Source organism: Cynocephalus volans, chromosome 12, assembly GCF_027409185.1.
Source record: "Cynocephalus volans isolate mCynVol1 chromosome 12, mCynVol1.pri, whole genome shotgun sequence".
Classification (NCBI taxonomy): Eukaryota; Metazoa; Chordata; class Mammalia; order Dermoptera; family Cynocephalidae; genus Cynocephalus; species Cynocephalus volans.
In genome coordinates this window covers 11134641-11162252 of record NC_084471.1, presented here as the reverse complement: position 1 = coordinate 11162252, position 27612 = coordinate 11134641, and the positions used below count along the sequence as shown (strand labels likewise).

At 55.7% G+C, this 27612-nt stretch overlaps 1 protein-coding gene across 3 annotated transcripts; it reads left to right on the top strand.

The window, feature by feature from the left end:
* On the top strand, nucleotides 1-27612 carry SYNGR1 (synaptogyrin 1). 3 transcript variants are annotated; one of them, XM_063074676.1, is made up of 4 exons: nucleotides 1-156; nucleotides 17484-17721; nucleotides 18967-19112; nucleotides 23749-27612. In XM_063074676.1, the coding sequence occupies exons 1-4, from the start codon at nucleotides 58-60 to the stop codon at nucleotides 23902-23904; spliced, it is 639 nt and encodes a 212-aa protein (XP_062930746.1). In that variant the 5' UTR covers nucleotides 1-57; the 3' UTR covers nucleotides 23905-27612. The 3 variants fall into 3 exon arrangements, with proteins under 3 accessions (XP_062930746.1, XP_062930745.1, XP_062930747.1); XM_063074675.1 differs by having other exon boundaries at nucleotides 23683-27612; XM_063074677.1 differs by lacking the exon at nucleotides 23749-27612 and adding an exon at nucleotides 20361-20664.

The window sequence follows — 27612 nt, the reverse complement described above, 5'->3', positions numbered from 1 at the left end:
ACGCGCACGGGCCGGCGGCGCGCGCCGAGCGGGGGGCACCGCGCGGGTGCAGCCACGATGGAAGGGGGTGCGTACGGCGCTGGCAAAGCCGGGGGCGCCTTCGACCCCCACACCCTGGTCCGGCAGCCGCACACCATCCTGCGCGTCGTGTCTTGGGTAAGGATGGGCCCGGCCAGCGGTAGAGGTGTGGGCAAGGGCGGCGCGCCCGGACCGACCCCGACCCCTCCGGGCCGCTCCTCCTTCCCGGGCCCTGCGCTGGCGGGGGCCGCCCGCTCCCGCTGCCGGGGTTCTTGTTTCCGGGACCCCCGTTCGTCCACGCACCCCCTCCCCTCCCGGTCGCCGTGACCTCCAGGCCGCGGCTATGCAGCTGGCGGCTCGGGTTGCGCGCGGCAGCCCAGGCGGACCGGCGACCGTGGGGACGAAGCCCACGTTTCAGGTGGCGTTTTGGGGGGGTGGATCATCTCGCTGGGGTGCACGTCGCGCCTGCCATGAACGTTTGAGGAGGGGAGGTCAGGGAAGCGTGGTTTTGTTGCTTAGGTCGACGGGGGGCATTGGGGAGTGGGGAGCCGGAGACCTGGCTTCCACCCGGCAACTGCCTCTCCTTCGCCGCGTGACCTTGGGCTGGGAACCACCCGAGGAATGTTCACTGGAAATGAGGAATTCATTTCCGAGGTGGGGAGCGTCATCTCTCTCATGCCTCAGTTTCCCGACTTATAGGGAGGGGGGAGGAGCCTCCTTAAGGGCTCCTTGGGGTCTGGCATTTCATGAATCCCTAACACTCCTCCCGCAATATACACCTGGGGGGTGGTCTGAGTGAAGGTACCCCCCCACCCCGTGAAGAGCGGAGAGGCGGATCCTGGACTTCCAGCGAGGTGGGGGGTGGGTGCCCCAATGCAGAGGAATGAGTGGGGTTCCTGTCCAGGCTTGGGAGGGGGCAACAGGACAGAGACATGAGCACAGAGGGAGGGGTTCAGGTGTCCTGGGCGGCACCCAGGGAAAGAGGGACTGTTGGAGTCTGGGGAGGGGATGCCTGGGACTCCCTGGGGCTGGCTCGCAAGATTAGAGGGTCTTGCCTCTGCAGGCCTGGGACCCATTCCTGGTGAGCCCAGACCAGAAGGGGCTGGATTGGGGATGCTAGGCAGGGGCACTGTCAAGGGACCCCAGGGGGCTGCACTTGAAGCCAGCTGTGACCTTAGGGTGCTCAAGTTCCCTCCTTTCCTGGGTTTTCCAGGGCATGTTCGGGTCTGGTAGGTGGGGTGGCGTAGGTATTTATCTCTGACCTCCCAGAGAGAAAGGAAGCTACCTCTTCATTGCCTAAAAACATTAAAACCTCCTCTGGTGCCACAGGAAGGGTGACCATGTTTAAACCCCTTTTCTCTCAAATGCCAAGGCAATGAGGAGCTCTATGAGGGCATGGAAGCCATTTCTGTTAGTCTTTGTGTCCCCAGTGCCCACACGGGGCCTGGCACCCCAGGTACATCCATGAAAGTTTGTGGCACTGAATTCACTCATCTGTGCCAGTCTCCAGCCCCTCAGAGGCCCCAACAGGCCCTTGGCAAAGGTGAGAGCCCAGGGGGGCACCTGGCCAATCAGGTGGGCCGGCTGTATGCTCCCAATTTGCCCCCCCCTGGGCCTCTGCCTGGGAGTGTGAAACCACTGGCTTTGGGAGGGGCGTGGGCGTTTTGTCTGCCTGGGTCATTGCTGCCCGTGATGGCTTCATTTAGCAAAGCTTTATTGAGTCTGCTGTGCCTTAGGGAAGGCGGCATGACTCAGATGCCCTTGTGCTCAGGAAGCCCACAGTCCCCCAGGGAGTAAGCCAGGTGCCCCCAGGCAGAGCTGTGAGAGCCAAGAGTCGGTCTCCTTGCTGTGGAATTAGAGGAGTTTCATGATGCCAAATTGGGCCCGGTACAATGAGGAAGGTTTATACATGTGCACTTTGGGGTTCCAGGAGGACATTCCAAGCAGGAAGAAGGAAAAGTCACTCTGATTTGGCAGGGACACTGTCAGGGAACCCAGGGAGCTATACCTGAAGCCAGCTGTGACCTCAGGGTGCTCAAGTTTCCTCCTTTCCTGGGTTTTCCCAGCCATATTAGAGTCTGATGGGTGGGGTGCCCTGGGTATTTATCTCTGACCTCCCAGAGAGAAAGGGAGCTACCTTTCCTTTGTCTAAAAACATTAAAACTTCCTCCTGGTGCTACAGGAAGGGTGACCATATTTAAACTAACCCTTTCTTCTCAAATGTGCACTGGATGGGGAGCCCGTTGAGGTCAGAGAAGCCCTGTGTGCTAGTTCCCCCAACACTTGAGGACACGAGGCTCAGAGAGGCCAAGTGACTGGCCCAAGTTTACTGAGCATATAGGAGGCAGATGAGCATTTGAACCCAAGTCTTCCGTCTCCAAAGTGCAGTGCTTCCTTCCCTTGGGGCAGGAAAGAGTGTGGAATCCTGGAATTTCAGGATTGGAAAGGATATGAGGGTCATTTGGGCCAACCCCTATCCAATGCCCAAGTCCCTGCCACACCCTCCCAGCCCTGCTCATACACCTGCACACAGATGCTCACTACCTTTAGCTGAGCAGAGGCATCCGATGTAGGCTGATTGATGCCTTTAAAAAATAGGTCATTTTTTTCTGATCATTAAAGTAATACATGCCGATTACTGGAGAATATAAAAATCACGTGATGGTTGCACAACCATATGAATGTGCTTGATACCACCGTACACTTAGTGTACACTTAGAGATGGTGAAGATGATAATGGCAGGGGGGATCACGTGTGATACCATCACTTAGAGAGGGCTGCAGTTAATATGGTGCAGTCTCCTTCTGGTATTTTCAAAAAATATGTGGTGCACCAAGCAATCTCCACACATGCAGGAGCAGGCAGCGGATGCAGCCTCCCTCTACACACAGCAGGGCTGACAGGCAGGCAGCAGGCTTCACCATGGAACTCATGAAGCCTGAGATCCCTGGCTACAGTGACCAGTTCATCCTGGTTTGCCAGGACTTTCCTGGCTTTTGCGCTGAAAGGCCTATATCCTGGGAGCCCCTCAATTCCAGACAAACTGGGAGTATTGGTCACCCAGGTCTCCTCCTGTACTACGCAGGGCCCTACCACAGTCCTGGAAGGGCCCTGTCAATGCACACATGTGACTTGTGATTTTGTTAAATTTGCAAGAGAAAGATCTTTTTGTGTTGTTTTTCCAAAAGAGGACCCCCAAACCATCTAAGCATCAGGGCCTCAGCAAACCTGGACCCACCCTGGATCTTGAATCCCTGAGCCCCTCAGCAGGGATGGGGCAGAAGCAGGGTCTCCAGGAGCCGGCTTGTCTCCTGACTAAGGCTTTCTCAGCTCCTCCCAGACCTGGGGCTTCCTGCCCCGGGCCCAGTTGGGGATGGCAGAGTTGGGACATTGTCCAGGACAAGCTCCAAGCTGCTGCCTCTGACCCAGTACAGGGTAGATGGGGTAGTGCTGGCTGGTGGGCCAAGAAATCAGCTGCCACTCCTGGCTACCCCAGGCAGCAGCTGTGACCATCAGCAGGTGTCCCCTCCCCACCCCGTGCCTTGGTCACCCCACGTGCAAGGAGGCTTGGCTAGGTCAGAGGTGTTCTATCTATTGCTGCCCCGTGACTACATCCTGTCAAAGACTCATTTCTTTGTTCTGAAGCCAGATGGGAAGAAAGTAGTTCCAGCAGAGAGCTAAGTTGATTTCATATAAAAGACAACCCTTTATTTGGAATTTATATTCTTTCTTTGGGGGGCAGAAATTACCTTTGAGGAAAGAATATCAATGCTGGTAGAGGAGAGGAGTTTTTTCTTTAATGCTCTATTTTGGCAAAATAAAACAATGAAATGTTTGAAAGGGCTTTGGCTGAAACGCCCCATGGTTCTGTAGGTAGGGTGTGTGTCTTCCCCCCCATTTTACAGATGGCAGAAGTCAGGCTCAGCCTGGAGAAGTGATGCATGCTAGCTCAAGTCCTGGGATTGTCAGAGCCGCAGTTTGAGCCCAGGCCGCAGGGCTCCACAGTCAGCATACTCCCTGTGGCTTCCCTTTCTGGGTGTCAGTGGCACCAAGGGGTGACTCTACACCCCCATTTTTATCAGCCACCCTCCACCATCATCCCAAGTGAACACTGAGTAAAACTGAACTTGTTTTATAAATGTAGCAGCTTCAAGATGAGACCCCTCGCACCCCTCCCAAACAGGTCAATGGGTTGATGGCCCCAGCCATCCTGTATAAAAAATCCAGAGCCTGCTGCCGAGGGCAGGTGGAAGCAGAGCCTCCAGCCAGCTCTGATGTTTATTCATTCATTTTACAAATACCATATCCCTCAGCTCAGTGCCAGCCTGTGTCTCACCCAGAGGCACTGTCAGCCCAGTGAGGAGAACAAGATTGAGTCGGCAAGCACTGTCCAAGAGGCTCGGGGCACTGCAAGAAGGAAATACAGAGGATAGTAGATAGATCTGCCTGGAGGAGCCTGGAGGACTTCCCGGGGAGGTGACTCCTGGGCTGGGTTCAGATAAAGAAGTGGGGAGGGCATTCCAGGTGGAAGGAACAGCCTGTGACAGTATCTGGAGGCGTGAGGTATGGTGGGTTTTGGAAATGAGGGGAGCAGTTGGGGGCCAGGGTGTGTGAGGTCGAGAGGCTAGAAGGGCAGGCTAGTGGGTGGCCCGGGAAGGGCCGTGAAGACAGACTCACAAGCTGGACTTCACCTGAGGGCAGTGGAAAGCCAGAGAGAGGGGTTTGGAGCAGAAGCTCCCTTGGCTGCTGTGTGGAGACTTGGCTTGGAGAGGGCTCTGGGACAGGTGTCCAGGCTGGAAATGTGCAGTCACGTCCAGACTGTCCTCTCCCAGCAGCAGGCACAACCCTGTCACTCAGGGCAGTAGGTTCATGGCCCTCATGTGGCATTTATTGCTGTAGTCTTGGAATCTTCCTCGCCTGCTCCACCTTGCTCAGGAGTCGGCTGGCGTCGGCTGCAAGGAGGCCTGCAGGAGATGTCGGCTGATGGGTTTCTGCCCTGTGTCTGGGCATTTCCTTGTGTACAGGGGCAACTCGGCAGCCTGGGGAGCCTGAGAGAGCCTGGGCTTTGGCATCAAGAGCAGGACCACCAGAGGGTGACTTTGGAAAATCCCTGCCTAGCTAAGCCTCGGATTCCTCATCTGTAACATGGGACTGGAGTGCCTGAGATTGGGGAGGCCATGACGGTTTGTGGAGATGCAAGTTTAAAGGACCTGCCCTACATCCGTCCCATAGGTTTTGTAATCCCCACTTTAGATGAGAAGCCAAGGCCCCGGAGAGGTTAACTGGAGTTGCTGGGATCAGAGCCCGAGGCCCCTGCTTCAGGGAGTCCCCAGCCACATGGGGAGTCCCACATGACCCCCATGTGCAGAGCTGTCAGACAGGCCTATGCCTGGGGGAGAAAGAACAAAGGCTGGGAGAGGAAGGGAGCTGAGGAGGAACACTCAGGAAGGGGAGGAAGGGAGGAAAAGGAGAGGCAGATGGCTGGCGGGGTGGTTGGAGGGAGCCACACTTGGCACCCAGACCGGAAGAACCAGCTGTCCTGGTAGGAGGGAAGGCAGAGCAGAGTTGGGAGTTGTCTGAGGCTACGTTCTGGACCCCTCCCGAAACCCTGACTGCCTGTGTGACTTGAGCAAGATGCCAGTGCTCTCTGGGTGTCAGTTTCCCCATCTGTCAAATGGGAATAGGATAGTCGGATTGGGCTGGTGGTTCACAACCTTTCTCCTATGTTTCTGGGGAGCCTTCCCTTGCAGGGATGGAGTTTTGCCTAGCTCCCCTCTGCTGGGGAGGCAGTGCCAGGCGAAGAGGACTTTGGGGGAAGAGGTGACCATTTGGCTGGGACAGCCCCAAGCTGTCATACCCAGGCTGCAATCATGCAGGAACCCCAACAAGCCGGGACTCCTCAAACAACTCACAGTCCAGGGGCAGGAAGACATGGCCCATGTCTTCAGCACCCCCCTGGAATGTCCCTGACACCTGTAAATTGCACTGGAATCTGGACTTCCCCAGGACCCTGCTTCCCTGCAGCCCTCTCAGTGGGGGCCGTTTTTTCCCTCATACCCACCCTCTGCCAGGCCTGGAGGTGGAGCAGGGTCCTCCTGGCTCCTGAGACTGCTTCCAGACTGTTCTCCCCCAACTTTGAATCTCTTGCCAGCACTGGGTCGCCCACTCCCCTTCATTCTAGGCCAGCTGCAGGTCACTTCCCTTATTCCTCAAAGACACCCACCCCCAGCTCAGTGCCTCCTCTCTCCAGTACCACACCTGCCTTCAGTCCTGGCACTGTAGTGCCCACTTCCAGGGTCCTTCTCCCACCCTAGCCTCTCCTCCTCCCCCAACCTTGTCCTCACCTCCTTCAGCCACTGTCACTTTGCCTAACCCTAGGCCTGGTCGATCCTTCCCAGTAGCTGCTCGTACTCGCTCACCCTCCTTCCAGGTGTCCGGCTCTCCCCGACCCCTCCTGTCTTCTCAGCTCTCCCTCACCTACTCCGAGTCCAGTGGTCCTTGGGCCTGGGACCTCTGAGCCACCGACCCTCACCCTTGGTCCTCCCTGTGCCCTCTCCAGCTTGGACTCCCTGGTGGTCACATGCACCCAGCTCCAGCCCTTCCACGTTGTTGCGCTCACGTGGTACAGTTCTGGCTAAATCCAAACCTGGACGTTCTCATGCCTGCCCCCTCCTCCCAGGCCAGCTTGGCCATGGCCACTAGATGCTGTCCCTGTCACCTGCTCAAGGACATGGACCCGATGGTTCTCTCCCTCCCTCTCCATCTCTCCATCCTCAGTCTCACCCTCTCTACTCTTGGCTCTTTCGCATTAGCTCACAAACGTGCAGGAAGACTCCCTCGCCCACTTCTCTGGTCCTGGGGAAGAGCTGTCTGTTGTCACCATCTCCAGGGTTTCTCCTCCTGCCTTCTCTCACTCACACCCAGCAGCTCCCCCTAACCTCTCCATCTTGTCAAGATCGTCGTGACCTTCATGTTACCAAGTCCTGTGGCTGGTTGTTATTAATGGATCTTCAACAGCACCGGGCAGGCAACAAGGGGTTTATATGTCCTCCCATTGAGTGTTCCACAGCCACGGGACATGGACACCCTGTCCATCTTCTGTGTAATATGCACATTGAGTGCGTGCTGGATGCAGGGTCCCTGCTGAAGGCTCACAGTCAGGTGGAGGAAAATGTGGCTGAGAAACCAGTGATAGTATGGAGGTGAGCAAGACCCCACATGAGGGAACACTAGCTCAGGCTCAGGGACAGGGAGGTGACACCAAAGTTCAGAAGAAGTTGGGCTGGAGAAAGGAGAAGGAGTTCCAGGCAAAGGAACTGCACAGAAGAGGCCAAGAGGCATGGCAGAGCAGCAATGTGTGGCCGTCGCCCCTGCTGGGCAGGGATGGCATCTATTGCGTCACTGTCTTATCGCCAGTGCTAGGACGGTGCCCGGCATCTTGTGAGGCTGCGCATGTGGGTGAATGAGGGAGAACTGCGCTGAGCTGCCTTCCTTCCACCCACCGCTCCCATTCAGGTCTCCCACCTGGCCGTCAAGACCCAATTCAAGGGTCAGCCCGTGGCTCACTCAGGAGAGTGTGGTGCTGATAACACCAAGGCCACGGGTTCGGATCCCTATATAGGGATGGCCAGTTGGCTCACTTGGAGAGCGTGGTACTGACAACACCAAGTCAAGGGTTAAGATCCCCTTACCGGTCACCTTTAAAAAAAAAAAAAGACCAAATTCAAATATCACCTCCCCCGTGAAGCCTTCCTGGATTCTGCCCAAGCTTGCTCTCTCCTCCTGGCTTCCTTTGTGCTCTGTGTGGATGGCTGTGAAAACTCTCCGAGCGATGGGCTTTTCCCCCTGTGTGTCTTTCTTCACCTCTGAAAGTGAGGCAAGGCCTGAGAACGGATTATCTCCCTGAAGACCTGGAATTGCCACAGAGGGAGAGAAACTGAACAATGTCAGGCATATACAGGCTGGCAGGGCACAGGCAGGCACTGAGGTGAGGAGGAGCAGACAGGACTGGGTGGTTAACCGACCCGTCTCACCAGCTGAGGGACCTCACAGAGCCTTGGTGGCCCCATCTATAAAGCAGGTCCAGCAATGCCCACCTCACGGGGTTGGGGTGTAAATGAGGTGCACGCTGTGAGAGGTTCAGGCAGTGTTTGGTTGGTGTCCACAACCCTTTTCCAGGTGTGACATTGCTCCCCTGCCTCACCTTCCCTTCCTCTGAAAGGGCAGAGATAACAGGAGTGGGGTAAGGCAGGACGGGGTGAGGAAAGTTATGGGGATGGGAGTCCAGACGCTTCTGCTGCTGAGTGTCAGGTCCCAAGCCAATCAAGTGAGCCTTCTCTGGGCCTCAGTTTCCCCCTTTCTAATGAGGCTCCAGGACCCCCTTGCAGTTACGCAGCCACAGGAGGATGAGGACATGAGGAGCAGAGGGAGCCTGCAGACCACCCAGACTGGGTCGCGGCACCTCGGGGAGACGGGGGTCTGCTTGCCCAGGTCCTGCCCAGCAGAGCCCACTCCCCACCCCCACTACTGAGAATGCCCGGGGACAGCTTGCAGGAAGATTATGGCCTAATCCCCAGCAGGTCACTTCCAAGGCTGCGGAACAGGGGTGCGGGGCAGGGGAGGAGAGAGGGGCCCTGGAGTCCCGCCCCGCCCACCCGCCTCGGCCTGTGGCTCTGAGCAAGGTTCTGGAGGAAGCCTGGTGGCTGCCCAGCGACCGTCACACGTCCATGCGCTGGCTTCCTCTGCATCCTTCACGTGACCCTGGGGGGAGGCAGGGCCGCCTGACTCATCTCTCAAAGTGTGACGGCTCCTTTCTTCACTCGGCTTTTCCCCAGGTCCCAGGAGGCAGGATGAGGATTGCAGGGGGACACTGGCAGGAAGGCGGGGTTGAGCCGGTGATGAGAGGACTGGGCCTCTCGCTAGGGATCCCTCGTGTGTACGACTGGAGGTACCAGCCAGGGGCACCAGGAGGGAAGGCACTCTCCTGGCCCCGGGTGCAGTTCTCTGCCACACTTGCTGGCCGCTTCCCTCAAAGCCTTTCCTCGCCCTCCCTCTGGGTGTGGGGGACAGACACATACACCCACAACTAAACCAATAAATAGGAAACAAATTACAGAACGATGTTATCCAGAAAAATAATCGGGAGAATACTGTGGATCTGGGAGTCTGGTCTGCAGGGCTTCTCCAAGGATGTGTCTTTGCGCTGGGATTTGGATGGTGAGGAGCCAGCTGTGGGAAGATCTTGGGAGGTTTAGGCATCCCGGCCAGAGGGCACAGCCAAGTGCAAAGGCTTTGAGGCAGGAATGAGCTTGGGAGCGAGCAAAAGAGGGCAGTGGTGGGGAGAGTCTAAGAGGAAGGCGGGAGCCCTGGGGGCTGCGGTGAGGAGGGGGATTCCCCTGCGGGGATGGGTGAGCATCAATCCAAGGGCTTAGAGCAGGGGAGTGACGTGATCCTACTGAGGTTTAGAGAGATCACCTGGCTGCCCTGAGGGGACACACAGAGACTGTTGTCATTACCTGGAAAGAGGTGATGGTGGCCTGGACAAGCGTAGGGGACATGGACTGATGTGAGAGTTATTTGGGGGAGTTTGAGACAACAGGCCTGACTGTCAGACTGGATGGGGGGACAAGGACAAGCCCAGGACTAGGGCCTGGGCGGCTGCTGGGAGCCAGTGTGTGGATGAGGGGAGGATAGGGGTACTGGGGAGGCTGGGAGAACCTGAGGTCACCAGAGGTGAGACCCGTGGCCCAAACAGGGGCACCTCAGAGCTGTCCTGGGTTGATGGACTTTATCCTCAGCTGGGAGGGACTGGTGAGACTTGGGGTTGGTAAGATCCTCCTGGCTGCTGCCTGGGGACTGCTTGGAGGAGGCAAGGAAGCTGGAGAGGAGGCTGTGGTGGCATCAGGCACCTGGACATGGGCAGTGGCCAAGGCCACAAAGTGGAGAGCCATTGAGCAGGCCAACTGGCTGCCTGCAGCATGGGGTAGGGACCAGGGCTCTTGCCAGCTGCCCAGCTTGGGAACAGATGGCTCTGTGCAGGGCAAGGTAGATGGTGCCATTTGGAGCTGGGAGGACAGGGCGGCCCCAGGCTCCAGATGTCATCTCTGTACAGCTTTTCTGAGGGAAAACCCAGCATTTGTCTAAAGATGTGTAAAGCCAGGCCTCTGGGAAGTTCCTGGTGGGACTACAGTGACCTCTGCTACCCACACGCTAGCGAGACTCAGCTCTCCCCAGAGTGTAAGTTAGCTGGTGCCCTACACTGGGTCCCAGGCACATCCTGGCCAGCTCTGTCTGCAAAGTAGAGACACCATATAGTGCCTCAAGAAAGTGGCCCGACCCCTTCTACACTGTGGGTTGTAGCACAGGGCTTGGGACCAGCAGGCGTCCCTCCTTGGTCTCATGCTAATTCTGGGATTTGCTCCTTCATGGGGAGGCTGCTGAACACAGAGGTTCTGGTTCTGTCCTGGAGTTGGGCTGGAGGGGGCCAGCCGGGGTGGGAGGTCGATGCCCATGCTACCTGCCATGGGCCGGCCAGTGACGGGGCCTTTCTGAGCCTCAGCTTCCCTCTCTTTGAAATGGTCTACACAACACTGCTTTGTGGAGGTGTTTTAAGGCTTATTTCTTCTTCAGAATGTTTTGGTGAGCATTAAATGATCTGATTTTTGTCAAGTGCTTTCCATTGTGCTGGGCCCTGAGGAGGCTACAGCCTGGCTCAGGGTGTCATGGGGGAGATTGACCTGTAAGTAAGTCCCAGCCAGGAGTGTGTGAGGTTCAGCATGGGGAAGAGTACTCGGGAAGGTGGGTGTCCCCAAACGTGGCTGGGGGTCTGCCACATCCCAGGAGGGTTTCAGAGTCACCCTGAAGGAGTTTACTGCTATTTGAAAGGTGAAAAAGGTGGGGAACAGCATTCTGGGAGGTGGAAACAGCAGGTGCATGTGATCAGGCAGCCTGAGGCTGGCATGGCTGAATAGGGCAGGGGGTGGGGAACCGCTGAGGCCAGGGTGGGTCCCAGCAGGCGTGGTACTCCTGGGTCTCTGTTTCTGTGAGTCTCTGGACCCAGTAGCCCAAGATCCTGAAATTACAAGACTGAGATTCTTTCTTATTTGTTTTTCTTTTTTTTTTTTTTTTTTTTTTTTTTAAAAAAAAAGATGACCGGTAAGGGGATCTTAACCCTTGACTTGGTGTTGTCAGCACCACGCTCACCCAGTGAGCGAACCGGCCATCCCTATATGGGATCCGAACCCGTGGCCTTAGTGTTATCAGCACCGCACTCACCCGAGTGAGCCACGGCCCGGCCCCCTTATTTGTTTTTCTGAGTTTGACATAGATCTGCACCAAATGCCATCTGGAATCCATTTTTAAAAAGACCTAGGATTGGATTCCAAACAGGGTGGGAAAAAAAAAAACAAGAGGCTTCGCCTGTTTACCTTGTGGCTTTTTTTTTTTTTTTTTTTTTTTTTTTAGCATTTTCTTTTGCTCAAAGGAGGAAGTTGTTTTCCTGTGCCTGCCAGTGACCCGTGGCCCCCCTGGGCCCTCCCCTGGCTGTCTCCCTCCATCCCTCCTGTGTCTGGGCCTCCAGGTCTGCCTCTGCAGACCTGTCTCCCTTCCTTGCAGCAGATCTGCTTGTTGGATGAATTTCCCGCCATGCCTTTGCCACTGTGGCCAGTGTAGAATTTCATTCTGATTTAATTTCCGGTTCTCCATTGGCTCCTTGTGGCTGCTCTGTGTGTTCCTTGCTGTCCCTGCAGATCTGGCCTTAGCAAGTCACCTGGGGAGGCTGCCTGGTACAGGGCACCAGCTTTGGATTCAGAGAGACTCAGGTTTAAGTCCTGACTCTATAACTCCACCCCTAACCAGCTGCAGGACCTGGGTGGGTCCCTGACCTCGGCTATCAGATGGGAATAAGAATGCCAACCTGCTGGAGCTGAGAGCATGTATTTCCGTGCACGCAGTAGGCCCTGGTGAGTCTCCCTTCCTCCTACCATGTGCTGAGTGCCTGAGGAGCAGAAACCCATGGCCTGTTCTTGGGCAGCCCCCACTCAGGGTGGGGAGACAGTGGCTGAATGGAGAAGTTACACTGTTGGCCCAGAGGGGAGCCGAGAGTCCTGCAGGGGGTTCAGGAGACCACAAGGGACCGGTTGTGTGTCCTTGGCAATGTCCTTCGCTTCTCCAAGCCTCAGTTTCTCCATCTGTAGACAGGCCTACAGGGGACATGGCATCTTCAGATGCATGATTCTGTTCCACATTCATTGAACTCACACCCCCACCTGACCCATCACCCACTTGCTGTGCGCTCTTCCTCTCACTCCCCACGTTGGCTCTGTCAGCAAGTCCAGTCCCCCTCCACTTTGCCCCATCTCCACTGCTGGCGCCGTCCCCTCATCCCTTGCCCGGGTGCTGCTGCAGAAGCTCCTGGGCTGGTCTCCCTGCCTTCACCTTTGCCACTGTGGTCTTTTCTGTCCACAGCAGCCTCAGTGATTCTTTTCAGACCTAAGTCAGATCAAGTCATTTGACTGCTCTCAAGCCTGCAGTGGCTCCTGAACCCACCCTGATCCTCAAGGACCTGGGGCCAGCCCTGCCTACCTCAGTGACCTCACATTGCTCACTCTGCTCCAGCCACACCCTGTTGCTCCTCAGCACCCCGAGCTTATTTGCACCCCAGGGCCTTTGCACTTGCCACCACTTCTCCCTGGAATGTCAACTCCCAGATATCCACATCGCTCGGGTCCCTCCCTTGTTCCCAGCTGCATCCTCAGCCTCTCGCACTGGGCTGGCACATACCAGGTGCTCAGGGAATGTTATTGAATGAAGAATCATCTGAGGTCAAGCCCAAATTCTCCAGCCTCCAGCAAGAGGCCTCCCAGACCCCATATGCAGGGTGAGCCTGGGGTGCAGGGCAGTCAGCTCCCTGGATAGCACGTGGGGAGCAGAGGGGCCACCTGGCCTCACTCACTGCACCTCCACCAAACACATAGCAAAGTTAGCTGTAGCTCAGGATGTGTCGTGTGGTAGGAACAATCTTCTGGGGAGGGAGACATGGAAAGGAGCCTGGGGCATGAGAAGATGGGGAAGCAGGGGGCTGGTGGGAAGTGAAGGGAGGCGGGGCCCCAGGAGAGGTAGGCAGGGCCGGCACGTGGAGGGCCTTGACCTCCCCCAGCCCTAGGAGTTTGGGCTGTTTCTAGATGGTGGTGGTGAACCACTGAGTGACCTTCATGCCACAGGGTGTGGACAGATTGGAAGGGGCAGTTCCAGTGAGAAGGGAGCCATGATCTACTGAGCTAAATCTTGTCCTTCCCTCACTGTCCCCCTGTGACTTCTCACTGCACTTAAAACCAAAGACCCCACACGGCCCACCAGGCCTTGTCCCTTCTCCCTGTCCCATGTGCCTCCCCAGCCTAGTTCCCTGGTCGGTGCTCCCCATCTCCACCATGCAAAACCTTTTCCCACCCTTTGCACTTTCTGTTCCTCTGCCTGGAACATGCTCCCCGAAATCTTTGCAGGCCTCGCTCCCTCTGATTGCAGCTCAGAAAGCCTTGCTTCAGGGCTCCCTTCCCTGACCACTGCTGCCTGTTCCACGTGCTTAGTGTCAGTCTAGCATTCTCAGATGCTTGCTCCAGGTCAAATGCTGTTCCTTGCATGCATGACCCATTCATTCCTCACAGTATAGGATGGTTTGGGGGTTGTTGCTGCCCCCACAGTACAGATGCAGGACCTGAGTCACAGAGGTGAAGCCTCCTACCCAAGGACACCCAGCTGGTCAAGTCGCCAAGCTGGGATTCAGCAAGCCCAGGTCATCTGACCCAGCTCCCCACAGCAGGGTCTCCGCAGACTCAGTTACCACTCCATGCCGCTTCCAGCATGGTGCAAGGCACCGAAAACCTTTGACCTGTGGTTCTGGAGCCCTGGCTCCCCACCCCCACCGTCCCTCCAAGGGTGTTTTGATCTTGCTTCTCACCCTCTTGGGGACACATCATCTCCAGCACTTTCCTCCCAGACTCTCTAAGGACTCCCTGCCTCTCCCCCAAGAGGGCCCAGTCTTAATGGTTCCTCCTTTGCTGTCCCCAAGGCCCCTACTTCCGCCCGCCTGCTTCCCCTCCCACCTCCTCTCTGCCTTTGGGGAACTAGATTTTTTTCTGTTTCTGTACAAGGGTCCACCTGTGGCACTTGTGTCTCTTCCAGCCCTGAAGCAGCATCTGTTGGGAAGTATTGCTCGGGGGGCCTTCGTGGTGTTGTCCCTTCATTCCTGGGGACTCCGGAGTGCATGGTGAACACTGACTCAGCTCCTCTGAGGCGCTGCTCTGTTCTGGGCACTTGCACGGAGTCCTCCCATCGCCCCAGAGAGGAGGTTGACTTTTACAGAGGACCAGTCCAAAGCTCAGACAGATTGAATCACTCGCCTGGGGCCACACAGCATGAGCAGCAGACTCGGACTCAACCCGGCAGGGTCAGTGTGACTCCTCTCTGTCCTCACTTGTCTGGGTTGTGTCAGTAGCTCAGGAGCTCCTTTGACAACTGCTTTGATGTCCTGACTTCCTGTCGCCCACTCCTGTGCCTCCGAGCACTGGACTTGGGACTCAAGTCATGCTGCCTGACCCCCATCACACTGACACTGCCGTCCAGCCTTTCTCGCTGCTGGTCCTTCTGCCTTGTCCCTTGAGTCTCTGGAAATAAACCCCAGCCCTTCCTCTGAGCCCGTATCACAAGGCTGAAAGTCAGTGTGGTCAGGTGGAAAAGAGACAGGGCTGGGAGCAGGAGTCCTGGATCGAAGTTTGGCCTGTACTGCTGACAACAGGGGCACCTGCTCTTTCTAAGCCTCAGTTTTCCTATTCTGTCAGTTGGGGACAGTACAAATTGTCCTCTCAGCTTCAGGGGGTGACAGTGAGAATGCAGAGCCTGACGGGCAGGGCTAGAGCCAGGATGCCCTGCAAATGACCAAAGGGGCGTGTTTACATGGCATTCCCAAGACAGGACTGGCGAACGTGTGGCTCACGGGCCATCCTTGCCACTTCTGTGCCCGTGGCTGAGCCAGGACACAGCCTCAGAACCCTTTCTTTGTTTTTAAATTGCAGCCAAATTTGCATAACATACAATTAACTGTTTTAAAGTATCTGATTAAGTGGCATTAGTGTTTTCAGAGTGCTGTGCAAACACCTCCTCTCTAGTTTTAAATCTTTTTCATCATCCTATAAAAACCTGTGCCCATTAAACAACCTGCCCCCTGTCCCCCATCCTCTGGTGACACTTTCTGTCTCTGTTTTGCCTGTTATGCATATAGCACATAAGAGAAACCATACAATATGTGACCTTGTGTGTCCGCTTTCTGTCGCTTGTTTTTTCTTTTGTTTTCAAGGTGCACCCACATTGTAGCACGTATAGGTACGTTGTTCCTCTTTATGGCTGGGTATGGTTCCGTCGTATGGCTGTGTGACAGTTTCTCTATTCATCCATGGTGGACAGTCAGAATCCTTAAGACGGTGTTTTAAACCAGTGGTCTCCAAACTTTTGATCATGCCCCTCTTTCAGGAAAATGTTTTGAGTTAATTTTCTCATTAAATGTAGATTTATTTATTTTATATATGTTATTACTGCATTAATCCAAGGGTATTTCAAAAAGTTAGTGGAAAAATAGAATTAAAAGATAATACCAATCTTTCCATGAACTTTTTGAAGTACCCTCATACCTACTGTACATTATAAAATCTATGTATAGACATCTTAAAAAGATAAGATAAAACAGTAATATTAATAATGCTTCTCATATTTTCCCCATACCTGCCCTTGAAATTACTGCCCATCCTGGGCATTAGCTGTGGAAGAAAATATGTCTGGCTCATATGGAAATTATAATTTCTTTCTTTTCTTTTTTTTTTTTTGCAGTTGGTCAGTATGGGGATCTGAACCCTTGACCTTGGTGTTATAACACTGTGCTCTAACCATAGTTTCTTAATACAGAAAAAATGGAAAGTACAAAGAAGTGGAAAATGGACACTAAAAATCCCCTCCAGCTTCTGCCTGAATCTTATCAGGGGCTACACTTGGGGCCCTGCTTCTCGAGTGTGTGTCTCCCCATTTTCATATGGTTTCAGGGGAGGTGAGAGGCACAAGGAAAAAGTGGGAACTTTGGAGTCAGGCCCCCTAGGTTTGAAGCCCAGCTCTGTCACTTACCAGTTACCAGTTCTGTGACTTTGGGCCCATTAGCTATTACCTGCACTATTACTGCCTTGTCTGCAAAATGCTGATGTTACTGAATGTAGGAGTTAGCTGTTGCTGTATAACAAATTGCCGCAAAACTTATGGCATGAAACAAACATTTGTCATCTCACACAGTTTCTGTGGACCGGGAGTCTGCTTGGCTGGTGCACTGCCTAAAGGGCTCTCACAAGGCTACAATCACAGCAGCAGCCAGGGCTGTGGTCTCATCTGAAGGCCTGACTGAGGGTGGATCTGTGTTCAAGCTCATTTATGTGGTGTTGGCAGGATTCGGGTTCTTGTGGGCTGTTGTACTGAGGGGCTCAGCTCCCTGCTGGCTGTTGGCTGGAGGCTTCCCTCAGTTCTTACCATGTGGGCCTCTCCATAGGGCAGCTCAGAGCACAACAGCTGGCTTCCATCAGAGCAAGCAGGTGAGATGGGAAAGAAAGGGCAAACAAGACAGAAGCCAGCCTCTTTTTGTCCCCTACTCTCAGGAGTGACATTCCGTCACTTTTTGCCATATTTTGCCTGTTAGAAGCAAATCACTAGGTCCTCAGGGGAACTGGACTGAGCGAGGGCATAAATAGCAGGAGGAGGGTCTTTAGGGCCATCCCAGCTGGCTGCCTGCCCAGCTGAAATCACCTGTCGCAGAGGTCATGAGGGGTTGAATGCGGTAGCATGTGTCATACACTTGGGATCGTGCAGGGTGTCCTGCATGTGGCAGGAATGCACCTGCCATTATTTTTTCATTCCTCACTCTGCCACTTGCCAGGGCCTGGGTAGCTCAGGCAACAGAGCCTGAGACCCCAAACCAGCCCATGGTTCCGCAGAGGGAGGGGTGCACAAGATGGGGCTGGGCACATGCAGCAGCCGGAGGATCAGCCTCTGGGGGTGAAGACCTGGCAGGGTCACAGCCCAGGAGGGCCCATGGCCCCTCACTGAGAGAGACTGGGTCCAGTCCTGGGAAATCTTGGTGTCAGGGCCCAGGAAGACCTCCCAGGACCGGGCTGGGGGTGGAGGGTGGGGCCACATCTGTGGTCAGAGGGTCCTTAGTGCCTGAGTCTAAGGAAAGCGGTGATTAACCCCACCTATGCCATGTGACCCCAGGCAAGTGTCTCTCCCTCTCTGGGCTTCCCCCTGAAATGCCTGCTTAACATGGCCTTGCGGCTCACAGAGGGGCAGACAGCAGGCTGAGGGGTGTTGGCAGCCTCCCGTCCCTCAAGGCTGGTACTGGGTGGGGGCCTGCCAGTCTCATGCCTGCCCCCAACCCCCGCAGCTGTTCTCCATCGTGGTGTTCGGCTCCATTGTGAACGAGGGCTACCTCAACAGCTCCTCAAAGGGCGAGAAGTTCTGCATCTACAACCGCAATGCCAATGCCTGCAGCTACGGCGTGGCCGTGGGCGTGCTCGCCTTCCTCACCTGCCTCCTCTACCTGGCCCTGGACGTGTACTTCCCCCAGATCAGCAGCGTCAAGGACCGCAAGAAAGCCGTCCTGTCAGACATTGGCGTCTCAGGTGAGCCCCCGCCCCAGCAAGTCCCCCTTAGAGCAGAGGGCCCCTCTGTGCCACCTCCCTGGTGAGCCTCAGGAGCACTAAGCAAGGGGGTGACTGGACACCCAGCACACAGTAGGTGCCCTGGGAGCCTCAGTCTCCCCTTCAACCTCCCCAGCCGGACCTAGGCAGCACCAGGGCTTGGAACTGGGGAGCTGACATGACCTGCTGCCATTTGCCCTTCAGAAATGGCCTTTGGCAGAGCCACCCTGACTTCTGCCCCATGAGCTGTAGGAATCTGATTGGCAGATGCTTTCAGCAGGGGTGGGAACCGTGGACAGCAGCCTCACTGAGCTGAGGCTGAGGTCTCAGGCCTCTGGGCTGCGACTTCCCACCACTTCCAGGCCTGAGGCTCTCAGGAGGAGCCGGGCTGACTGCAGGCAGTGAGACCAGGGGCCCTCTGACCAGAAGGAACTAGAACTAAGTTAATGGTCCTCAAACTTCCAGGGAGCCCAGGGTTCTCCAGCGGTGCCTGTGGGAGGTAGGCTGGGCCTCAGGCACCCCACCATCTTGGCACACACACATTTTATCCTGAGCAGCTCTGGGCTTCTCTGGGCAGACTCCAGGCACCCACCCACAAGAGATCATGTGGTCATGAAGCTTCCACTACTAAAGCCCCCAGACCTCAGCTCTCAAAGTCCCCTCACTAAATCTGGGGGCTTTGGGAGGCTACGAGTGCATTAGAAGTTGAGGCCCAGCCCCGCCCAAGCTGACCTGCCCCCCTGCCCCATCTTGTCACCCTCTTCCCCTCACCCAGTTCTCTGGAAGCCTGTGGTAGGGCAGGGGGTGGGAGCCTCCTCCCTGGGGAGCTGCTGGCCTTGGGGGTGGACTGTGGGGCCTGAGTCGGGGCTGTAGCTGGGAATTGGTGTTTGGCAGAGGTTGGAGACACCCGGCCTGAGGTGACGCTTCTTCTCTCTGTCTCTCCCTCCTTCCCACTCTCTCACTGCCCATGGCTGTCCTCCTTCTGGTCCTGGCCCTGCCCTCTGTGTTCTCTCTCCCCTCTTCCTCTGGCTGATTTCTCGTCCTCACTTGCACCTTCTCTTGGCTCCTCTCTCTCCCCCCTCCCTCTTTGCCTCTCCCTTTGTGGGTGGGGGAGCATGGGAGACATGAACTTCCTCCTGTTCCTCGGTTTCCCCGTTTTCTCCACACTCACCCTCTCCCCCATGCATGGCTCTCTACCTGTTCTGCCTGGCCCTGGGGACCCCCCAGCCTTCTGGGCCTTCCTCTGGTTCGTGGGTTTCTGCTACCTGGCCAACCAGTGGCAGGTCTCCAAGGCAGAGGACAACCCACTGAACGAAGGGACAGACGCAGCCAGGGCCGCCATTGCCTTCTCCTTCTTCTCCATCGTCACTTGGGTGAGTACAGCCGCCCACTGAGCCCACACTTGCCCCCCAGCCATGCTCCCAGGCTGGTGGCCTTTGCCAGCAGGACAGTCACACAGTGATGTCAGGCCCTCGCTCTGGTGCAGAGCAGCCTTCCTGGGGGTCGTGGACACCCTGAAGCACTCTGGGTGGATGGTGTTTATTATTCCCTTGTGCAGATACGAAGGCAGAAGCCTCTGTGGGAAGTTGAGGCTTCAAGGCTGGGAAGAAGCCCAGGCCGAGGAGTCAGGAGACCTGGTTCCCATCCCAGGGCCGCCTCTAATTTTGCTGGCCTCTGACTTCCCGAATGCGTGATGAGGGGCTCACAGACTCACATACCCATGGGCCAGACAGGGCCTGAGAGCACATGAGCAGGCTGGGTGGCCTGTGCATGCTATCCCAAGAGGCCACCCTCTGCTCGGTTCCTGTTGTTACAGAGGCTAGGACTTCCAGTTTTCTCAGAGAAGCCAGAATTTTTATATGAAATCTGATCTGTATGTGTTGGCAATTTATTCAAGTTAAAAAAAAAAAATCGTGCGGGTCAAAGAAGGCATGTCTCTGGGCCCAACTGGCCAGCAACCACTCCTTTGCAGGCTCTGGCTTTGTGGTCTCAAGGGCCCACCAGCATGACAGAAGGGCTGGCCCTTCCTCCCCACCAGTCTAGGTTGTCTCTATCTCTTCTCTTCTCCTAATCTCCGTCCTGCAGAGATCTAGGGTCACATCAGCTCTATGTCCCCATCTGCAGCCTCCTCTCCTCCAGGCTGTCCAGTAGTCCTTGGACCCTTAAGGCTATATACAGGCAGCTAGCCCTCCGTGCTCTGTCCACCCACCTTCCTAGGCCTGCCCTGGGGTGACTTCTTTCTCTTTTTGAGGGCCTTCTGATATCCATTTTCTTCTGGGACACCCACCTCCCCCCAGTAAAATATTGGGAGAGTTTGGGCGGGGGGACCCATGGTTTAGGCTCTAGTGGGCCAGCCATGGTTACTCCAGCCCTTGTTGTCCTCAGGCCTGGGCAAGAAGAACCAGTTGACTCCAGGGGATCTCAGTCCAGGGAAGGTGCCCAGAAGCAGGGACCACCTGCCCCCAGGGAGGAGTTTGGGATCAGTAAGCCCTGAGTGGGGGCGGGTCTGAAGTATCTGACTGACAGGTGCCCACCTGGCCCACTGGAGCCAGCCTCCCTGCTGGCACCTCTGCCCTTCCCAGCTCTTCCCCACCAGCCTCACCCCTGCTCTCTCCTGGCAGAGCCTGACCGCAGCCCTGGCCATGCGGAGATTCAAGGACCTTACCTTCCAGGAGGAATACAGCACACTGTTCCCTGCCTCGGCGCAGACGTAGGCCTCACCGCTTGCAAAGGCAGGGAGCCCCAGGTCACATCTGGTGGCGAGGTGGCAGGAGCAGCTTTGCCAGAAGTGTCCAGGATGCCAGGGCCTGGAGGGCAGTGGAAGGCTGGCTTGAGGAGCCAGTTAAGATTTGCCACCCACTCGTTGCCCCCTTTGTTTATTCTTCATGCGTTCATTCATTCAGTAAACATTTATTGAGCAGCTGTTTTGTGCCTAGTGATGAATTAGATGGAGCCCCTGGCCCCGGAAATCCACAGGCTGGGGAGGGGAAAACAAACATGTCAAAATCTACCCCAAATGGACTGCCACAGGCTTAGAGGCTTGGAGGTGGCTCCCTACACTGCTGCCAGGAGATGTTCATGGCCGAGGTGCTGAGCTGTGGACAGCTGTGGTGTGAAGGGTGATCTTACGGTCCACATGGAGGCTTGGCTGCCAAGAGGGGCTCGGCCTAGGATGTCAGAGGACTCGTGGCCCAGCTCTGCTGTCATGTGCTGTGACTCAGAGCAAACCCCAGCACCTCTCTGAGCCTCAGTTCACTTCTCTGGATGGAGGGTGATGATAGACCAGCCTCTCAAGGTTGTTGTCCAGATTAGACAAAGGCCAGCACAGGGCTCGGCACAGGGGTGCTCAGTAAATATAAGCTCTTTTGTTCATTCATCTGTTCTTCCCAGGGAGTCGGTCATCTCCATAATGTCTACTTTGGGAGTGATTCTCATGTGGTAAATCCTTGCTCTTCCAAAGGACCTTGGCCTCTGGTTCTATACAGGTTCCCTCCTTGGGGCCCTTACCTGCCTGGGCAGGAACCCACCTATCCCTCCACTCTCTGCAGGAGTTAAGGAGGCAGTGGAGCATAAACAGGTCCCAGAGCAAGACCTCAGCCTGGCTAGGGGCTGAGCATGCAGGGCCATGCATGTGCACACTGCTTGCTGCACAGTGGAGATGCCGCAGAGAGTACTGGCTCTGAGAAAATGGGGACAGGTGGACTATAAAGTCTCTGGGCTCTGAGCAGAACTCCCAGCCTCCCCTCCGCAGCCCAGTCTCACGGGGGCCCAGGCTCCTCCTCTCACCTGTCTTGTGGCCTCTTGAACTGGTTGGCTTAAGAAGGCCTTCCCTCAGTGGGGACAGAGGACTGATCACAGAGACAGTACCAGGTGCCTGTAAGCCAAAGGCCCCTCCCTGGAAGGGTCCACAGAGGTCAACTTCTCCAGCCCTCTGCTTAGCCGGGGAGCTCTGGGAGAACCAAGCTCTCGGGGATTCACTCGCTCATTCCCCGTTGCTCTTGTAGGCTTGCCAAAGACTCAAGAGTGCCCCAAGGGAGCTCTTCACCCCCCCACCCCCAGCTTCTTCAGGCTCCAGCGTCTAACCCCCAGCAGCCAGGACTTCATACCAACTTAGTGGAAACACCCAAGAGGGCCGTACTGCATTCTTCAGCCCAACTTCTTTAGGCCCAATCTGCCTTCCCCAGGCCCCTGGCACTTTACTTTAAACAGCCACTTCCCAGAAAGGACTGCTCCTCAGAGCTTTTGTCAGTGAGCACAGAACAAAAGTTAATGCCTAGTCACTGGGCTTCTGGAACTTTCTGGAATAAAACGCCAAATATACTTCACTCCCTACCTCTTCACTGAGTGGCCCTTTTGGGTTCCTGGTTAACTGAGAGCCTTGTCAGAAGGCTGGTCAAAGGGAAGGAGGTATGGGGGCAGGGGAGGCTGGCCTGGGAAGGGGTAAGACCCCCATGCTCTGGCTGGGTTCTGGCACTAACTCTGTCATGGGCCCTCCCTTCTCTAGGCCTTAGTCTTCCCAGCCCAAAAACGGGTATGGAGAGCATTAGCATTTTTCCATCACAGGCAGATTCTCTGGGCTGGAAAGATTTCTAGAGAAGGCTTTCACGATAAACCTATAAGCTGTTTCTTTGATGACAAGTTTGATTTAATCCTTAGCTCTGTGTGGTCTATGTCTAATAACAATATAATTGCTTTTATTGAAAAAGAATTTTCTAATTATGCATGTGTGCTGTAGACAAGTCTTTCCCAAACTGGGCTCTTTGAAAAAAGGGTTTCTTCGGTGGTCAGAAAAGGTTGACAAACGTTGTTTGCCAGGGGCTGGCCGATTAGCTAAGTTGGTTAGAGTGTGCTGCTGATAATACCAGGTTCAATCCCTGAACTGGCTAGCTGCAAAAAAAAAAAAAATGTGGCTTTGCCATAGTTTCTCCCTTGGGGATCAGCATACATTGAATAGTCAAAACTCTGACAAGTTGTGTGGTCCTGAAACTTGTTTTACTCTGTTTAAAATTTCCCAAACTTGTATGACCAAGTGTTTCAGCTAGAATTAGGTTCAGCAGCAAGTGACAGAAATCCCAAATAACAATGATTTAAACAAAGTCTGAGTCCAGTGAGGCCATCCCAGGCTGGCATGGCTCCAGAGGTCTTCAGTGACCCTGGCCTCTTCCATCCCTACAATTTGGCTCATGGTCCTGGTGGTCCAGTTTGGCAATTAGAGCTCCAGCCATCATATCTGCATTCCAGGCATGAGGTCAGATGGTGGGACAAAGAACATGGGGTACCCCGTTGGCTAAAACTTAGTCACATGACCACATCTAGCTGCAAGAGAGATAGAAGAATGGCTTTTAGGAGCTGTCAGCAGTTCTCTGTCGCACTAAGAAACTGTTTTCTCATTCCGTGTAACATCCCTGAGAACGCAGTTTTAGAAGGAGGCTGTGGGGGGCCAGCCCGTGGCTCACTCGGGAGAGTGTGGTGCTGATAACGCCAAGGCCACGGGTTCGGATCCCATATAGGGATGGCCGGTTAGCTCACTGGCTGAGCATGGTGCTAACAACACCAAGTCAAGGGTTAAGATCCCCTTACCGGTCATCTTTTAAAAAAAAAAAAAAAAAAATAGAAGGAGGCTGTGGGTTATTTTAACACTCCACAGTGGAGAGCTAGAATATTTGGTGGCCTAGGGTGACCTCTGGGACTGGGAGACATAGGACAGATGACTTCTGAAGTTCTTTTTGGCTGGAGGATGTGGTTTTGGGCCTCTTCTCGAGAGTGGCTGCGAGGACATTCTTCCCCTCAGTCAAGCTTGGTTTCATCTTTGGTGCTTTGAGGATCTTTAACCCTCTATTGCCTGTTTCCTGTGAACTAACCGCCACTAACCCAGTGCTCTTGTCTGTCTCTCCCTTAACTGTCCCCTCCCACCTGTCCTTATCCCCACCGGCCCCACCCCAGGCGGGCCAGGCTGTGCTGGCTTTCCAGCGGTACCAGATTGGCGCCGACTCGGCCCTCTTCTCCCAGGACTACATGGACCCCAGCCAGGACTCCAGCATGCCTTACGCCCCCTACGTGGAGCCCAGCACCGGGCCGGACCCCGCCGGCATGGGCGGCACCTACCAGCAGCCGGCCAACGCCTTCGACGCTGAGCCCCAGGGCTACCAGTCGCAGGGCTACTGAGCCACAGTGACTGCCTGCCCCTGCCCCTGCGCCCTCCACCCCTGCCCCCACCCCAGCATCCAGCCCCCTGTCCCCTCCCAGGCTGCCCTGCCCAGCACCTCTTCATCTGAGTCGTTCCCTGAGGTTCAGGGTAGCTCGGGGTGGTCAGGTGTTGGGGTGGGTGTCCACATACGTGTACAAGTGTGTTCGAGGGCATATGCCCAGCAGGGGCCTGGAGGGTGGGGGCCAGGGTGTGTGCATTCATTCACTGTGTCATCGAGCATTCACTGAACGCCTCTTGTGTGTTGGGCCTGTGCTCGGCCTGGGTGGCGAAAGGCAGAAATGGTCCCTGGAAAGGGGAAAGATGAGATGTGGAGGAGTCCCTGTTGGTCCCAGAGGCAGGAATGGTGGGAAAGATAGACCCGGATGGTGCTGGGAAGTTTGGCTGCAAGGGGCAGTAGTCACAGGGTAAGTGGGAACACCACAGGACACTGGGGGCTGTCACACCCAGAGCCCTTCCCACTCCACAGCAGCCTGCTAGGAGTGTCAGAACTGTCTCAACTCATGGTTCAGGAAACAGGCCTGGAGAGGTCAAGGTCACTGGCCTAGGGTCACTCAGGCAGCTAGTGATGGAGGCAGGGCCAAGCCCAGGCCAGCCAACCACAGAGCACCCACTCTTCCTTGTCTTCCCGCCTTCCCCCCATCCCCGAGCCTGGGGCTCAGTGCCACTGTCATTCTGGGAGGACTTGGGGACCTTGGCCCCGTGAAACACCCAGATTCTGCTACAAGCCAAGGGCCTGTTCTGCCCCAGCTGTTCCCCCTACCCCCGGGGACAGCCCTGCCTCAGGGTCCCCCCACCCACATCCCCACTGGCCCCTCCCCCAGCCCTTGGCCTCCTCCTAGAGGACGCACCCACCTCACTTGTGTCCCTATGTGTTCTGTGCTCTGTGTATACCATGGGGACCTTATCCGAGAGAGCTCCAGCAACCCCCTTTGTGGCCTCCCAAAGGACTGATCACTGTCCCTGCCTCTAGGAGGGCTCACTAAGTCCTTGCCCAGGGCTGGGTGGAAGAGGAGGCACAGATGGCAGTGGGACTGGCCCAATGTCACAGTGAGTGAGAGGCAAAGCTGGACTTGCTGCCCGGGTTTCTTGGCCCCAGCTACTCAGCAGGTGCCCGAGTCCCCACCCTTGTGATCTCCCAGGAAACAACTGATCTGGGACACTGTCATCTTTTCTTTCATCTGGGGTCAGCCAGGAGTTTGGGGCTGAAGCAGCCAAGGGTATGGGATGTGCTTCTCCTGGCCTTCTAGCCCCACTGAGGGGCCAGCCTTTCTAGGCAGAGCAGAGGGGACAGGGGCTTTGGAATCCACAAGGTTGGCTTGCAAGCTGCAGCTGTGGGGATGCGCGGCCCTCAAGATGATATGGGTGAGAGCCCCTGGGGCATAGTAGGCTCAGGGAAAACCACGGGCTGTAGGGGAGAGGCTAGCAGGTGACCCCAAATGCACGAAGAGCGTTGTGATGCCTGAGAGGGTGGTGATCCCTTCTGAGTGGAGGCTGGAAGGGATCTTGCATAAGGTGTACTCTTCAATGAGCCTTAGTGACAGGGAGAGAGCTCGGGACCCATCCTCCTGTCTGTGCCCAGCGTGCACTGGCCATGGCCAGTCCGTCAGGGAGCAGAGGGAGTTGTGGGACAGGCATGGTGGTGGTTGCTTCCCCACCTTCACCCATGCCCCTCACAAGAACCCTAAGAGGCAGATAGTCACTCACTTGCTCATTCATTCAGCAGACAGTTATCGGGCACCTGAGCTGGGGATACAGAGGGCATGCGTGGTCCTTGCGTTCGCAGAGCTTAGAGTCCAGCAGAGGGGATGAGCACAAAACAGATGATGGCACAGAGTCCATTGCAGGAAGCACTATGCAAGTGCACGGCAGGCCTGGGGCTCCCCTGAGGAAGGGCCCTAAGGATGGCAGGAGTTGAGGTAAAGAGAAGGAACTTCCGAGGCAGAGAAGCAGTATCACTGGCCCTATTTAACAGAAGGGGAAAGTGAGGCTCAGGAGCATAAGTGAGTTAGTGGAGCACAGGTCTGAACTAAGGTCTGTTCAAGTCCCCCCAAGGGCAGCAGTAAAAGAAGAGGACCCCAGACAGCTGAGTGACAGCTAGTTGTTGTTTACTTCCACTTTCCACATCTGGGGAAGGGGCTCTGTCTACATTCCCCCGAGGTGTCCCAAGTGGGGAAAGCATGAAGGCAGGTTATCTGTTGGCCTAGCAGTGGAACCTGTACCTTTCTTGGAGGTGAGGGTGCGGTGGGTGTGTGTTTCTGGCACAGTGAAGTTCTGTGCCCATCGCAGCAGGAGGCTGTGAGAAATCCTGCCTGTTGCCCACTGCCCACCAAGATCCTCCTCTGCTGGCAGGCACCAGAAGACCCCAGCGCACCAACCAGCTACTGGTGATGCTGGGCTGGAGTGCAGGGTACCAGTTAAGCTTTGTCCAGTCCTGGGTGCTTATTACAGACCCTCCCTGCCACCCAGGCTGGGAAACTTTGCAAGACCCCTGCCAGGAGGGGGGGCGGGCTGAATCATCTCACTAAGCCTCCTTCCCTCTTCCTGGGATCCAGCCCAGCTGCCCTCCCCGGGCATGATCCCACCATCAGGCTGCACACTGGTGGGGACCTGCTATGGTGGAGATGAGAGACAGAGGGAGAGAGTTGTCCAAGGGCAGGATTTCAATGAGACCCAGGGCTCTGACTCCACTGTTGGGAAGTTAATAAGGAAGCCCGCTCCCTCTGCTGGCTGAGGACAGCCCCCTGGGGATCATAAGCCCTCAGGCCAAGGTATCCCTGATATTCCCTTTCCCCTCTCTGCTGCCCTCTGCTTCTCCCTTTCTCCCAAACCCTTTCTTGGAGAACCCTGACCTGCAGAGTTTGGGCTCCCTCTTCCCCGTTAAGCACAAGAGAGGGCCCAGGACACTTGGGTTCCACAAAAGCTTAGAACTGCAAGGACCCTTCGAGATGGTAGTCTGGGACAGGAAGGCAGTGACCTGTCCAAGGTCAAGCACAGAGTGAGAAGTTGGGGAGCCAGGTCTTCTGCCGTCTGAGTGGACACCCATCCTGCACAATCACAGGCTGTCTTGCCTGGGTGGTTCCCGATCCATGTGGGGGTGTAGCAAATGAGGGGCTAATTCCCAGCAGACCAGCATCGGTTCCCCACTCCATCCTTCCCTGCTGATTCTTGATCTTTGAACACTCTTGGAGGTCCCAGGCTTCGCCCATGTAACTGAGAGCCCCACTTGTTACCCATGGGGTACCCCCAACCTTGGCCCTAGACCCCTTTGATTCTCTAAGGAGCACGAAGGGGGAACGCCCCTCCCAAGAGTTTGTGGGCGGATGGACTGGTCCAGCTGTCTCCCAGTGCTGCCCCTGACCTAACAGTCCCCAGCCCTGGTGCCCACAGCCCTCCCGCAGCGTTACTGCCTGTGTATAGTATAAATATATATATTTTCTATATATAAGATGTATAATATAAGGCTCCACAAATATATCTGTGTGCGGTGAAGGGCGGTCCCCATCCTGGGACCCTGCTCTAGACCCCTCAGCACCTGGTTAAGTCTCTCAAGAGTGAATCCAGTGGCCCCGTGGCACCCTCCTTTATGACATCCATTCATTTGTGGTGAACCAAGTGAAGGTGGTGACTTCTGGTGACATAGTAATAAAGTGAAGACTAAGAACCCA